This window comes from Xenopus laevis, chromosome 8S (assembly GCF_017654675.1).
Source record: "Xenopus laevis strain J_2021 chromosome 8S, Xenopus_laevis_v10.1, whole genome shotgun sequence".
Taxonomy (NCBI): domain Eukaryota; kingdom Metazoa; phylum Chordata; class Amphibia; order Anura; family Pipidae; genus Xenopus; species Xenopus laevis.
In genome coordinates this window covers 67,006,228-67,022,440 of record NC_054386.1, presented here as the reverse complement: position 1 = coordinate 67,022,440, position 16,213 = coordinate 67,006,228, and the positions used below count along the sequence as shown (strand labels likewise).

The following is a 16,213-nucleotide window of genomic DNA, read 5'->3' as shown; positions in this document are numbered from 1 at the left end:
TGCAATATAAGCACCTGGTGTGTGTATTATGCGACATTAGACCCCCCTAACAGTACAGAGATCCCAGAAAACCATATATTTTCAGAAAGTACACATTCTGACGAATCCAATATGGGTAAATGTGTTTCTACTGCAAACTGCCAAACTGCAAAGCAATGCTGAACATAACGGTTTTTATCAAATTTCTGAAAATCGTCAGAAAGATTGAATTTTACCCCCATTATATGCCCCACATTTCGTAACGTATCAGCATAAAACATCCTAAATATGAACGCCAAGGGTCTACTGAACACTTTGATGCCCAATATGCATAGATATACCAAACTATGTGGCGCACAGAGACCACCAAATGACAATAGTGTATATACATTTTCACAGCTGACGCGCTGGCTGCTGCAATATAAGCACCTGGTGTGTGTATTATGCGACATTAGACCCCCCCTAACAGTACAGAGACCCCAGAAAACCATATATTTTCAGAAAGTACACATTCTGACGAATCCAATATGGGTAAATAAGTGTTTCTACTGCAAACTGCCAAACTGCAAAGCAATGCTGAACATAACGGTTTTTATCAAATTTCTGAAAATTGTCAGAAAGCTTGAATTTTACCCCATTATATGCCCCACATTTCGTAACGTATCAGCATAAAACATCCTAAATATGAACACCAGGTGTCTACTGAACACTTTGATGCCCAATATGCATAGATATACCAAACTATGTGGCGCACAGAGACCCCCAAATGACAATAGTGTATATACATTTTCATGGCTGACGCGCTGGCTGCTGCAATATAAGCATCTGGTGTGTGTATTATGCGACATTAGACCCCCCCTAACAGTACAGAGACCCCAGAAAACCATATATTTTCAGAAAGTACACATTCTGACGAATCCAATATGGGTAAATAAGTGTTTCTACTGCAAACTGCCAAACTGCAAATCAATGCTGAACGTAACGGTTTTTATCAAATTTCTGAAAATCGTCACAAAGCTTGAATTTTACCCCATTATATGCCCCACATTTCGTAACTTATCAGCATAAAACATCCTAAATATGAACGCCAGGGGTCTACTGAACACTTTGATGCCCAATATGCATAGATATACCAAACTATGTGGCGCACAGAGACCCCCAAATGACAATAGTGTATATACATTTTCATGGCTGACGCGCTGGCTGCTGCAATATAAGCATCTGGTGTGTGTATTATGCGACATTAGACCCCCCCTAACAGTACAGAGACCCCAGAAAACCATATATTTTCAGAAAGTACACATTCTGACGAATCCAATATGGGTAAATAAGTGTTTCTACTGCAAACTGCCAAACTGCAAAGCAATGCTGAACATAACGGTTTTTATCAAATTTCTGAAAATTGTCAGAAAGCTTGAATTTTACCCCATTATATGCCCCACATTTCGTAACGTATCAGCATAAAACATCCTAAATATGAACGCATGGGGTCTACTGAACACTTTGATGCCCAATATGCATAGATATACCAAACTATGTGGCGCACAGAGACCCCCAAATGACAATAGTGTATATACATTTTCATGGCTGACGCGCTGGCTGCTGCAATATAAGCATCTGGTGTGTGTATTATGCGACATTAGACCCCCCCTAACAGTACAGAGACCCCAGAAAACCATATATTTTCAGAAAGTACACATTCTGACGAATCCAATATGGGTAAATAAGTGTTTCTACTGCAAACTGCCAAACTGCAAATCAATGCTGAACGTAACGGTTTTTATCAAATTTCTGAAAATCGTCACAAAGCTTGAATTTCACCCCATTATATGCCCCACATTTCGTAACTTATCAGCATAAAACATCCTAAATATGAACGCCAGGGGTCTACTGAACACTTTGATGCCCAATATGCATAGATATACCAAACTATGTGGCGCACAGAGACCCCCAAATGACAATAGTGTATATACATTTTCATGGCTGACGCGCTGGCTGCTGCAATATAAGCATCTGGTGTGTGTATTATGCGACATTAGACCCCCCCTAACAGTACAGAGACCCCAGAAAACCATATATTTTCAGAAAGTACACATGCTGACGAATCCAATATGGGTAAATAAGTGTTTCTACTGCAAACTGCCAAACTGCAAATCAATGCTGAACGTAACAGTTTTTATCAAATTTCTGAAAATCGTCACAAAGCTTGAATTTTACCCCATTATATGCCCCACATTTCGTAACTTATCAGCATAAAACATCCTAAATATGAACGCCAGGGGTCTACTGAACACTTTGATGCCCAATATGCATAGATATACCAAACTATGTGGCGCACAGAGATCCCCAAATTAAAATAGTGTATATACATTTTCACGGCTGACGCGCTGGCTGCTGCAATATAAGCACCTGGTGTGTGTATTATGCGACATTAGACCCCCCTAACAGTACAGAGATCCCAGAAAACCATATATTTTCAGAAAGTACACATTCTGACGAATCCAATATGGGTAAATGTGTTTCTACTGCAAACTGCCAAACTGCAAAGCAATGCTGAACATAACGGTTTTTATCAAATTTCTGAAAATCGTCAGAAAGATTGAATTTTACCCCATTATATGCCCCACATTTCGTAACGTATCAGCATAAAACATCCTAAATATGAACGCCAAGGGTCTACTGAACACTTTGATGCCCAATATGCATAGATATACCAAACTATGTGGCGCACAGAGACCACCAAATGACAATAGTGTATATACATTTTCACAGCTGACGCGCTGGCTGCTGCAATATAAGCACCTGGTGTGTGTATTATGCGACATTAGACCCCCCCTAACAGTACAGAGACCCCAGAAAACCATATATTTTCAGAAAGTACACATTCTGACGAATCCAATATGGGTAAATAAGTGTTTCTACTGCAAACTGCCAAACTGCAAAGCAATGCTGAACATAACGGTTTTTATCAAATTTCTGAAAATTGTCAGAAAGCTTGAATTTTACCCCATTATATGCCCCACATTTCGTAACGTATCAGCATAAAACATCCTAAATATGAACACCAGGTGTCTACTGAACACTTTGATGCCCAATATGCATAGATATACCAAACTATGTGGCGCACAGAGACCCCCAAATGGATATATAGTATATAAAATTTACAAGGCAAAACAAAATAAGGCAGTAAAGAGTGAAATGCAAAAAAATCCAATAAAACCACAAAAATCAATGTTTTTTTTTCCAGACTAGTGTTATCGGCCGTCAGAATCACAGTTTGAATATTTTAGCTGGGCCAAACAGGTTATACGGCTAGAAACAAGTGAACACAACATATGCAGAGCTGAAAATGCAATAAAATGGCTAAAAATTCAATAAAATGGCTAAAAATGCACCAAAATACCCAAAATTGCAATATAATCACCGAAATAACATACAAAAGGTATTGCACAGTACGGTTAGCAAATACGCTATTCGTAATGGCAATAAAACATTTTTTTCAGCCAAAAAAGAGACGATGCGATAAGAAAAAAAAAAAAAAAGCCACAATGCCATGTATGTGCGTGTGCGTGTGTACAAATGGTAAATTACATGTTATGTGCGCGTGTGTGCGTGTGCACGTGTGTGTAAGTGCAGTGAGCGTAAGTGACCCCCCCAATCCCCAAAAATGTATGTGTAAGTGTGTGTAAGTGTGAATCTAAGTGTGTATTACTGTAATAAGTGTGTGTTGGTGTGTTTGTGTGTGTAATTGTTGCACTAACCTGAAAAAATCGCTGGAGACTGTTGCAGGCGATCAGGAAGAGCCCCTGGAAGACATCTGCGTCGTGGTTCCTGTCTCTGTGCTGTGGGGGCGGAGATCGACGACGCAGTGCAGGCTGCAGCAGCAGGACACGTAAGTAACACGTGCCTGCTGCTGTTTTTTGTCCCCTGGGCAATCGCGCCCCAGGGGCCACTCGATCCCCTGCTCTGCTCGTTGCCTAGGGGCAGGGGATCGAAGCGGAACGGAGCGAGCGGCTCTAACAGCCGCTCCTCCGCTCCAGAACCCGGAAGTGCTGCAGAACGTAGAATCTACGTTCTGTGGCATTTCAAGTTACTTTTCCACAGAACGTAGATTCTACGTTCTGTGGCACTTAAAGGGTTAAAGGAGAACTAAACTCTAAAAATGAATATGGCTAAAAATGCCGTACTTTATATACTGAACTTATTGCACCAGCCTAAAGTTTCAGCTTCTCAATAACAACAATGATCCAGGACTTCAAATATGTTACAGGGGGTCACCATCTTAGAAAGGGTCTGTGACACTCACATGCTCAATAGGCTCTGAGCAGCTGTTGAGAAGCTAAGCTGAGGGGTTGTTGCAAATTATCAAGCAGAAAATGCAGTAGTAATTATTTATATTAATTACTAATCAGCCTTATTTTGTGACTTTATATTCTATGTGTACTGTATATTGTGAGTGGGTCCCTAAGCTGTACAGCAGTACAGCATGTGCAGTGAATCAGCAGAAAAGAAGATTGGGAGCTACAAAGGCATATTCAGAGGCACAGATTTTCCTTGCTAAAGGGCTGTAGTTGCCTAGGGCTGTTAGCCCAAAACATATTGTACAAAATTTCTATCCTACTCCTTTGGTTAAGCTTTTTGTTCTGTGGAACTGTAATACTAAGAAATTATATTTAAAAAATCCATTAATACTAATAAAAGCTGTATCCTGCACAAAGTTACTATTTTCAATGCTTAATGTACAAAATTTATATCCTACTCCTTTGGTTAAGCTTTTTGTTCTGTGGAACTGTAATACTAAGAAATTCTATTCAAAAAATCCATTAATACTAATAAAAGCTGTATCCTGCACAAAGTTTACTATTTCCAATGCTTTATTAAAAATACCACAATATAACTCAGCTTCTGGTCTACTGAAATAAGGCGATGGGGCGACATTCACTCTGCAAGATCCAACACGTGGCACTGAACATCTTCTCCTAGCCTGACTTCTGCCCAAACCGTATGTTATTGTTACTGCTGTAGTCTTTCTTCAGTTTCCTTGTAATATATCTCCATCTTCATTTTATTTAGGTACTGGGAGAGAGTGCATGTGGAACGAAGAAAACAGGTACCGGCACACAGGTGCAATTCAAGTAGGGGACTAGACCCTTACGTGTTTATTAAGTCGACATGTCGACTTAATAAACACGTAAGGGTCTAGTCCCCTACTTGAATTGCACCTGTGTGCCGGTACCTGTTTTCTTTGTTCCTGGTGTATTGCGGAAGTGCCGACTTCCTAGGGTCCGAGCACCGGGTCAATTACTTCATAGGGCTCAGGTGTGCACGTGAGTGTGTTTGCATAGAGAGTGCATGTGGACAGTGTTTCTCCTTCTGTAATTTTATTTTTGTAATTGCTGCTAGTAGTGAAGAGCGCACTCAATTGATGGGGTTTACTGTGGTCCTTAGATTTATAGCTGACCTGCATGCTGCCTTTACTGCTCACAGCACTTACAGAGATAAATCAATCTGACGCATAAAATAAAGTAGCTGTAAAATCCTCTGTACAGCCATAAGAACTGACTTAATGTTTCAGTCTAGGCGGAGATTTTGAGTGCCGCAAGATAGATGTTCCAGACTGAGTGTTGGCCCATCACCTTATTTCAGTATACCAGAAGCATGGTATTTTTAATAAAGCTTTGCAAATAACAAACTTTGTGAAGGACATTTCTCAATGCAGGGTAGAATGGATTTTATAATTACATTTTTTAGTGTTACATGGTACCAGTATGGTTGTAACTTCAGTGCATACAATAGAGGAGTCAGAGTTCCCAGACCTACCTCATAGCTGTACTGTTGGCTCAGGTCTATCTAGTCAGTGGCTGACAGAATATTGTTCATAAAAATGATTGTGAACAAGGCAACAGGGGCAGATGGAATAAACCCTCGAGTACTAAGAGAGCTTAGTTTAGTTTTAGATCAGCCTCTATTTCTGATTTTCTTAGACTCACTTTCATCTCTTATGGTACCTATGGATTGGAGGAAATCCATGGATTTCCAATATTTAAAAAGGGATTATGATCTCAGCCTGGCAATTATTGGCAAGTAAGTTTGACATCCATGGTGGGCAAATTATTTTTGAAGGCTTGTTAAGAGATCACATTCAAAAGTGTGTCCTGATGAATGGCATTATGAGCAGTAGTCAGCATGGCTTTATGAAGGATAGGTAATGTCATATAGATTTGACTGCTTCTTATGATGAGGTAAGTAAGATGCTGGACAATTGGCGAGCAGTGATGTGATCTATTTGGTTTTTGCCAAAGCATTTGATACTGGTTCCGACTGCTTTCTAAACTAAGGTCTGTTGGGCTTAAGTCATTTGGGTACATCATTTTAACTTTAGAGTTTAGTTCTCCTTTAAGGTGACCATAAACAGAGAGATCAGCTCATTTGGTGATGTTGCCATACAAGCGGATCTGTCCCCGATATGCCCACCTTGAGGTGGGCAATATCACACTGATCCGTTCATGGGCCCTAGGGCCCAACAATTGGATCATAATGCTGGAGTATGGGCTGTTGAGTCGCAGGACCGCATCCCACCGAACAGATGTGGTCCGCAATCTGACGGGATTTTTAGCCCTGCCCCAATCGAAATCCGGCCGATTTTCAGACAGATATTGATCGGGGAAGCCTGTCAGAGGGCCCCATACATGGGCCAATAAGTGGACTATATCGAACTGATCCGATCATGGGCCCTGTGGCCCAACAATTGGATCATAAAGCCCGAGTATGGGCTGATCATGGGACCGCATCAATGGACAGATTTTCAGCCAGATATCGATCGGGGAATTCCATTGGAATCAGACTCAGTCTGTCGGAAGCTTTTATCAGCCCGTGTATGGCCACCTTTAGAGTATATATAAAGGTGAATAAATCAACAGCCTTTGGGGCATTAGCCTTAGAGTATAAATAAAGGTGAAAAAATCAACAGCAAAGGTAATGTTATGCTGCTGATATTAGTATCCACCCTCTTATGTGCATGTGATTGTAAAAGTGACTATGGAGAGTAAATAGTAATAAGGAAAATGCAGATATTTCTATTTGCTAAGCAAGCAAAGAGGGTGGCACTGTGTTTCTTCTGTGTTTGCAGTGAAGAAAGCATTTAACCCCTACAATGTATGTTATGACTGAAGGGGTTAGATGGTTTGTTACAAAGGCTTGTATGAGTACTCCAAGGCTAATTAAATTATAAAGTGCTATTAACATTGCTGCAACCACTCACACATTGTAAGAGGTTTGATCAATATACATTCAAGGGCCCCACCTTCTGCTAAGGTTTCACACTCATGGTTGAAATTTCCAAACAACATTGATTATATTTGATCATATTTTTCATAGGCTGGTAACTCTTGTCCTCAGATTAACTTACACAGGAGGGGAGTACAAAAACAAGGGACTCGTGAATTTGGACAATAAAACTCCAATAGAATTTAATAATAATTTTCTGCAATTTCTCCTCCCCCCTTTCCCAAAAGTGGTATGCCCTGGATTGATTTGTTATGCTTACCCTTAGTTCCAGCCATGTGGCAGAGGGACCTGTGAAGAGAGGCTACTGGTTAAAAAAAACTCTTGGGGAGGGGGGATTTGTTTCCCTTTAGTTGGGAGTAGGTTATTTCCTCTAATACATAAAATGGTTATGCAATACAAGTGACATCAGCAGGCACCAATTAAAACTGATTATATTACTAAAACCCTACACTAAAAACATTAGATATTATATTGTACAAGTTAATGAGTCTCATATATTCTTACAATACAAAACACAAGAGCCAAAATTAACCTTTAAACTAGGGTTGCCACCTTTGCCAACGGCTAAACCCGAACAAAGGGGGCGGGGCAGATAGCATTGGGGATGGCACAGTGATGTCTGGTGGACATGATGACATCAGAGGAAGGTACAATGATGTCAGTGGAGTTATGATGCTGGGGCAGCGTTAGTGCATGACTTACAGTAGATGGCAAATGGCTTGATTTCTGTTCAGTTTTCTGAATGTTTTAAACCGGACAGAAAGTTTTGAACAGACAGCCCTTTGAAATCTGAGATGTCCAGTTTAAAACCACACGGACGGCCAGGGCTGCCATTAGGGGGGTACAGGGGGGATGGTTGGGGGGGCGGCCAAGCCCCACTTACTTGTTCAGCCAGGCCCCTCTGCTGTCAGAGAGCTGCAGACTTCAGAAGAGAGGGCAGGAGCCGGCATAATTTTCATGCTAGCAACTTTTATTTACTGCTGATTGGTCACTGAAGTCTTAAGGTGGCCATACACAGGCCGATAAAAGCTGCCGACAGACCGTGTCGGCAGCTTATTGGCCCGTGTATGGGGCCCCCCGACGGGCTTCACCGATCGAGATCTGGCCGACTTTCGGATCGGATGGGACGAAAAATCCCGTCGGATCGCGGCCGCATCTGTTCATTGATGCGGCCCCGCGATCCGACCACCGTTTCCCATGCATTAGGACCCTAGGGCCCACGATCGGTCTATCGATCACGATCAAGGTGGGCATATCGGGGAGAGATCCACTCGTTTGTCAACATCGCCAAATGAGCGGATCTCTCAGTGTTTGGCCACCTTTAGTCCCAGGAAAGCCACATTGATTGGATAGGCTGGAGGAGAAGTTCAAACTTAACCCATTCAATCCTTGTGCAGCTGTACTGGGATTTAGACTTCAGTGAACAATCGACAGTACAGAAAGAGACCCCTAAGCTCTCCCTTCTGAAGTCTGCATTTCCCTGACAGCACTGGGGGTGTTAATGAAGCAGGTAAAGTATTTAATTTGTGGGGGGGGGGGCTGGCCACCAACATTTTTTCTTTAACTTGTAGGGGACTGGTCTGGCCACCAATGATTTTTCTTTAATTTGTAGGGGGGCCTGGTCACCAATGTTTTTTATTAATATGTAGGGGAAACCCTGGCCACTAATTTTTTTCTACTTGTGTGGGGGGGGGCCTGGCCGCCAAATTTTTTTTAACTGTAGAGGGGCCCTGACCGCCAATGATTTTTGTTTAACTTGTGGAGGGGGGCCTGACCACCAATTATTTTTTTTAACTTTTAGGGGGGGGGGCCCTGGCCACCAATGTTTTTTTTTAACACCCTCAAGAAAAGTGGTACGCTCTGACAACCCCTCAAGAAAAGTGGTACACTCCAACACCCCTCAAGAAAAGTGGTATGGTCCAACACCCCCTCAAGAAAAGTGGTACGGTCTGACACTCCACTCAAGAAAAGTGGTACGGTCTGACACACCCATCAATAAACGTGTTACTGTCTGACATCCCCCCACCCTCAAGAAAAGTGGTACGGCCCGACACCCCCTCAAAACCCAGTTTTTATTTTTACATAGGGTTGCCACCTGGCCGGTATTTTACTGGCCTGGCCGGTAAAAATGATGGTTGATCCCAATGTTATTAATAGGGAAAAAAGATAAATATATAGGAATGCTGGTATTTTTTTCCAGAAAAGTTGGCAACCCTATTTTTACACTGAACTGTTCCTTTAACACACCAAACATCAGGGTGCAACCATGCTGTACAAGAGAGAGAATGAGTGAGAGAGACATAGCAGAAGAGGCACTTGAGAGAAACTGCTGCAAGTGCAGCACAGCGCCCTCTATATTACTGCAGTGGTACAGTCACAGACAAATACATGACAACAGGCACCTATGAACCAAAATGACAGCTACTAAGTTGCTCTGCAGAAAGTTATAGAAGGTAGACGAGAGGGACAGCAGAGTTTTAGTAGACGAGTGTAGACAGGAGCAGTTGGGAATATACACAAGCACTATGGAGATAGTTGAGGTGCAGTATTTATATATATATATATATATATACACAAAAGCCATGAATATCTTGTCAATTATATCCTTATAAACGGTGAGTTCTGATGTCATTTCTGTCACATGACTCACTGAAACTTGTGTATTATAATACATAAAGTACCCCCTAATTGCAAAATATGAGTATATTATAAGTTACCTCGGCCTCGTGTTTTTATATGGTCATGAAACTCCTCAGTAGCTTGTAATATCCTTATATTTTACAAGAGGGGGTACTTTATTCACTATATATAGTGAACAAAGTGCCCCCTCTTGTAGATTATAAGGATGTTATGTTATAATATAAAAACACGAGGTCGAAGGCCGAGTGTTTTTATAGGTCATGGAACTCAGAGGTAAATTCAAATTTCCTCACATTTTGCAACAGTGGGTACTTAATTATAATACACAGGTTTCAGTGAGTCATGTGACAGAAATGACATCACTACTCACCATTTATGACTGATGACATCACTAGTCACCGTTTATATAGTGGATAATGTACCCCCTACTGTAATTTATAAAGATATTATAAATCACCGAGGAGTTATGTGACCATTTATAAGGATATAATTTACAGTCTGGTCCCATAGGGAAATGACCAGACTGTAGATTATATAGGGAATAAAGTACCCCCTTTTGTAAAATATAAGGATATTATAAGTTACCGAGGAGTTTCATGACCATATAAAAACAGGAGGTCGAAGGCCGAGTGTTTTTATACAGGGCATGAATCTCCGAGGTTACTTCTAATATCCTCATATTTTGCAACAGGGGGTACTTTATTCATTATAATACACAAATTTCAGTGAGTCATGTGACAGAAATGAAATCAGAACTCACCGTTTATAACTGATGACATCAGAACTCACCGTTTATAAGGATATAATTGACAAGATATTCATGGCTTTTGTGTATTATATATAAGGGTGCTGCTGATGTACAGTACAGAGACTGAAAGGGCGAGGGTTGGAGTATTCGGTTACATGCAGGCCTCGCCTATGGGTGGGAGCAGTAGGATAATCACCTGGAGTGCAGCAGGTAGTGCAGGTAGAACAAGGATTGCCCGGTGAATCAGTGCTCAGACTGGCACAGCACGGAACGAGCGGATCTTAGTGCAAAAGCAGCTCAAGGGATGAGGGCACAGAGAATGCGCTGCCTATTCCCCCATTTCCCCTACTTACTGCTCTTACAACTCTCCCTGACCCGGGCCGACACACTTTGGACAGCCAACGTGAACTACTCGTACGTGTATGACAACAAGACCTACGGGGATGAGGGGGAGATTGGGGTGTTCGGACAAGACTCCCCCATTGAAAAGGCTGCGGGCCTGGTGGTCTTGCCCAAGTTTGATAACTTTAACACCGCCTGCAAAAACAACGCGAACTTTAGCGTCCCGAACGGCTGGAGCGGCCCTTGGATCGCGCTCATACAGAGGGGAGGGGGCTGCTCTTTCACTGACAAGATCAATAGAGCCGCCGAGAGGGGCGCCCGGGCAGTGGTCGTTTATAACAATGGTATTGACAATGAGGCGTTTAAGATGGCTCACCCGGGTAAGTGGCAACACATCCGAAAACTCATATCCTTACTGTAGTCCTGCTGACCCCCTTCCCTTACACTAGTCTCTCCCAAACGCATTCTCCACTGCGTGACGTCATTGATTGTGTTTATATTTGCCCGTGCGGCTCAGCAGCCTCATATCCACCTCCCCGCATTCTGTACTTTGGCACCGGCGCTGCTCGGAATGCTCGAGTCTTGTTGCAGGTTTAATCCGTATAATTCTTGACTGTAATGATTCTTTCTGTTCAGTAATGATCCCTTTCCACTTTCACAATAAGCAGCTTTCTAGTCAGTATTAATTGGGTGGTTAACCTTTAGTATGATATAGAATGACCAACGCTAAGCAACTTTTCAATTGGTCTTCATTATTTATTTGTTACAGTGTTTTAATTATTTGTTGTTTTCTTCTGATTCTTTCCAGCTTCCAAACGGGGTTCTCTGACCCCATCTAAAAAGCAAATGCTCTGTAAGGCTACAAATGCATTGTCATTGCTACTTTTTATTACTCCTCTTTCTATTCAGGCCTCTCCTATTCATAGTCCAGTATCTTCTTCAAATCAATGCATGGTTGCTAGGGTCATTTGCACACTAGCAACCAAAGTGCTGAAATTGCAAACTGGAGAGCTGCTGAATAAAAAGCTAAATAACTCCAAAACCTTCAATAATAAAAAATGAAAAAAAATGCAAATTGTCTCAAAATATAACTCTCTGCATCATACTAAAAGTTAATTCAAAGGCAAACAACCCCTTTAATAAACAGACTCAAGGTGTATATGTTACATAGTTCTACAATTGTCCAAATAAGTATGTACAGGCAGTCCCCGGGTTGCATACGAGATAGGGTCTGTAGGTTTGTTTGTTGAATTTGTATGTAAGTTGAACCATTCATTTACTTATTAAATGCAACTTAAGCTCCCCATAGACGCGACGATTCTTCTTGCCGAACGACCGATTTTAGGGAATCCCGACCAATCCTTCGAAATTATCGTGCGGTTAGTGGTATTCGAACGATCGTACATCTTATGATTTTTCGGCCGACATCTGTCGGGAAATTGATCGGCCAGGTCAAAAAATCCTTGTCGGTCCCAGTGCAATCTAGGGCCAAGCAGGCAGCTCCCCTTTGTTTTCCTGGTAAATTGGTCTTTTTAGTTGATGGTCAATTCGTACGATTGTACGATCGTTCTGACAAGATCGTGGTCTCACGATCAGGATCTGATCTTTTAAAAATCTCAACATCTATGGTCAGCTTAAGACAGATATCTGTCCTAACATAGTATTTATTTTTACCTTTCTCTGCTCCACAGTAGACAACACACCAGAGGGGAGTAGGGTAGGTGGTTTATTAAAGCTAAATGCTAATAAAAGTCAAGCAAACCATAGTATGTTACTGTAACAGTCCCTGTCTGTAAGTGTGAGTTGTATGTAAATCCAGTGTATGTAACTCGAGGACTCCTGTATACAGGAATGGGCAGAGGGGATCATTTCCATAAAGTTGGATAAGAAAATTACCAGGAAGAAGCTATAGATTGTAAGCAGTGCTTACAACCCACAATTAGAAAAATAGTAGAAAAGTAGACTTATGGCACCTTATGTTCAGTAGTTGATATATCAAGTAAAGGGGGGGACAGATCTCGCTGTCTGCCCCAGTCGGTGAGTGTGTCAGCAACTAAAAAGGAAATTGTGGGATTTCGAAAACAAAACAAAAATGAATAAAAATCGAAAATCAATTATGGGGTATGGAAAAGGGGGTCATAATGTGTTTCATGCCTGTGGGTGAGTGCCCCATAGGCACAAAACTCATTAGATCCCCTTTTTCCACAGAAACGCTGTTCGGCACTTACATGCCTTATTGTTAGGAGAGCCCATTAAAGAAGAATCGGCTTTGTCTGGAGCTGCACCCCCCTTCGGTTGAATGCATTTAACCTGAATGCAGGGGAACACAGGAAAAAACGCTAGTGAGTATGAGCCCTAAGGCTGGAAGACAGGGTGCAAAGTGCAGGACAAAGTGGATTGGAGTTATCCGTTATCACTTCCATTTAGCAATCCAGCTGGTCAGCCCCATCACAAGCTGATTTGTTAAATATGCCACAAATCAATCTGCATGTGTACGGTCAGTATCTACGTAGGAGGAGGTACAAGGCCTCTGCAGACCAATAACTATTGTTGCTTAGCACAGAATCTAAACAGAATTTGTGTTATCAATAAATGTCTTTTCATGTAATGTGCATAGTAACCACAAACCACTTCTCTCAATGATATTGTCCTTAAGTTAATGGCACGTGCTGCTAATCCTCCCTTGCTTTTCAACTTATTTTAACCTGGAGCTGGGAAGCAGAATTTCATCATATACATGGGGTGTTAAATTGGAAAGCAGACCCTGCAGCTAGGGGGGATCTCGTTTTGGGGACTCATTGGAATGCTGACTGATGGGCAGTTTCAGTATAAAAGCACAAAGACTCCGAGGGGGTCCTGAAAACATTTTTATGTGTGACCCAATCATTTCTAGTTATACCACTGATTCTCGTTCATTATATAATGTAAAGAAATCCATGGTGCATGCATCGTTTGGATTACTGGCAAGTTTTCACTAATTGCAGCGGGTACCAAGGACAGGGGCCTTTATGGGTGCATATTTTGACTGTGTGCAGTTAGTTCTGCTCTGCGCAAACCTATACTTTGTATCAGCAAACAAAGTGATCTATAATAGCGACTCAATGCCATTCAGCAAAGACACCTTTAGTATTATTATATTCTGTCAGATGTCAGATTTGCAAGACACAAATATTTTCAGAGCAGTTGTGTGTCTGGATCTAGCATTTTGTGGTGGCTGAAGAAACCGCAAGGGCAGAGACACGCTGCTGTTTTGGGAGATTAGTCGCCCAGCGACAAATCGATTCTTCTTTGGGCGACTAGTCTCCCCGAACTGCCTTCCCGCCAGTTAGAATATAAATTGCTTCGGCTTTCCGAAGTCGTCCTCATGAGGCAACTTCGGGCGACTTCAGAAAATTAAGCTTTCCGAGTGCCATCCCGCCAGAGAGAAGCCAGTTCGAGGAGATTAGTCGCCCGAAGAAGAAACGATTTGTCGCTGGGCGACTAATCCCCCGAAATAGCAGTGTGTGTCTCTTCCCTAATTCTCCCTGCTAAGAATAGAAACTGTTCTAAAAAGGCAACTATTGTCAAAAGAATATTTTAACACAAGCTTTATTGTACCAAAACAAGACATTTTCTAAACCATTTTTAAAATTATCAAGTTAATCTTTTTTATCCCCTTCTCAGCATTAGTTTTTTTTTCATTCTATTGTCATGCAGGAATCTGATTATGATTTTTTTGCCTAGAAGATATATTACAGCTTAAGGTCCCCATAGACCAAATATTTCTCTTGCCAAACGACCGATTTTAGCGTAGTCTGACCAATCCTTTAAAATTATTGTGCGGTTAGTGGGATTCGACGATCAAACATCTTACGTTTTTTCGGCCGACATCTGTCAGGAAATTGGTCGGCCAGGTTAAAAAATCTACTGTTTGTTTTCCTGGCAAATTGGTCTTTTTAGTTGATGGACAATTCGTACGATCGTACAATCGTTCCGAGATGATCGTGGTCTCACAGTGATGATCGGATCTTTTAAAAATCTCAACATCTATGGCCAGCTTTAGTTTTTTAAAAGTGCCAAAAACCCTTCCTCTCTACATGCAGGATTTGTGACAGTCAGTTTTTTTTTTAGCTTTTGTCTATGCTGGAATCACTCGACTGAGTTCCAGTACATCTGCTAGAAAGGGAGCCCCCCCATTATACAGTACATGAAGGTGGCCATACACTGAGAGATCCGCTAGTTTGGCGATGTTGCCAAACGAGCGGTTCTCTCCACGATATGCCCACCTTGAGGTGGGCAATATTGGGCTGATCCGATCGTGGGCCCTAGGGATCCGATTGCGGGACCGCATCAACAAACAGGTGCGGTCGCGATCCGACGGGATTTTTAGTCCCATCCGATCGAGATCTGCCAGATCCCGTCGGGGGGGCCCCATACACGGGCCAATAAGCTGCCGACTCGGTCTGTCTGCAGCTTTTATCGGCCCGTGTATGGCCACCTTTAGCTCTATCTGTCACCTGACTCCTACATGCAGAGAGAATGAAGAGACTTATACTAGAAGAGGAGGAGAGTGAAGATAAACTTGATTTAAAAAAACAGTACATAAGTGTTAATTGGTTATATTTAGAAATTTTCTTATTTCAGCATGATGAAGCTTATATTAACATGTCACTGTGGTGATGGTCCCCCTTTAAGTTAAGTCCCTCATAAGAGAAACTGCTTTTGGCTGTTCTTGTGACTGATCACCTGATAAGATCCTACAGCTTGTTGTTCATGGCCATTGATATTCTTGTTGTTCTTGTCCAATGACTGAATAAACACATGAGGCTGACAGGCCACTGTGAAATTTTGGGGTGCAAATTATGCACAATTATTATTGTACAGACTGGTGAGCTGCATTTAACATCACTGGGTTCAGCTTTAAAGCTCTGCCCCTTCTGTAGAATCAGAAGAAAGCTGAATGCTGATTATACGTCATAACTGCAGCACTGCTCATTTATATAAACCTCTTATGCCTTATCTTGATGGAAGACATATATTAATCTTAATGACTGTAATTATCTAACAGTAACTTCAGATTTACTTGCTTTGGCAAAGCCCAACCTGTGTTGTGTAATAGTGAAATAGTTACTATGTTGGCTCCATTGCAGAAATCGCTGAATGTTGGTAAGATATTAACAGTTATTCAACCATGGAAAGAGATAAAATAAAAACACATATTTTTAGTAAGTTTAACCC

General features: G+C 41.7%; 1 protein-coding gene across 2 annotated transcripts in view; it reads left to right on the top strand.

Annotated features, from left to right (window-relative positions):
• Positions 1-16,213, top strand: part of rnf128.S (ring finger protein 128 S homeolog) — an 88,197-nt gene that overhangs the window by 32,888 nt on the left and 39,096 nt on the right. The window contains exon 1 of one of the 2 annotated variants that reach the window (XM_018233026.2): positions 10,783-11,376. The exons of the other annotated variant lie outside the window; for it this stretch is intronic. Within the exon in view, the coding sequence (XP_018088515.1) occupies positions 10,959-11,376 (418 nt within the window). The 5' untranslated portion in view covers positions 10,783-10,958. Of the gene's footprint in view, positions 1-10,782; positions 11,377-16,213 lie in introns of those variants that run through there. 2 annotated transcript variants of the gene reach the window in all.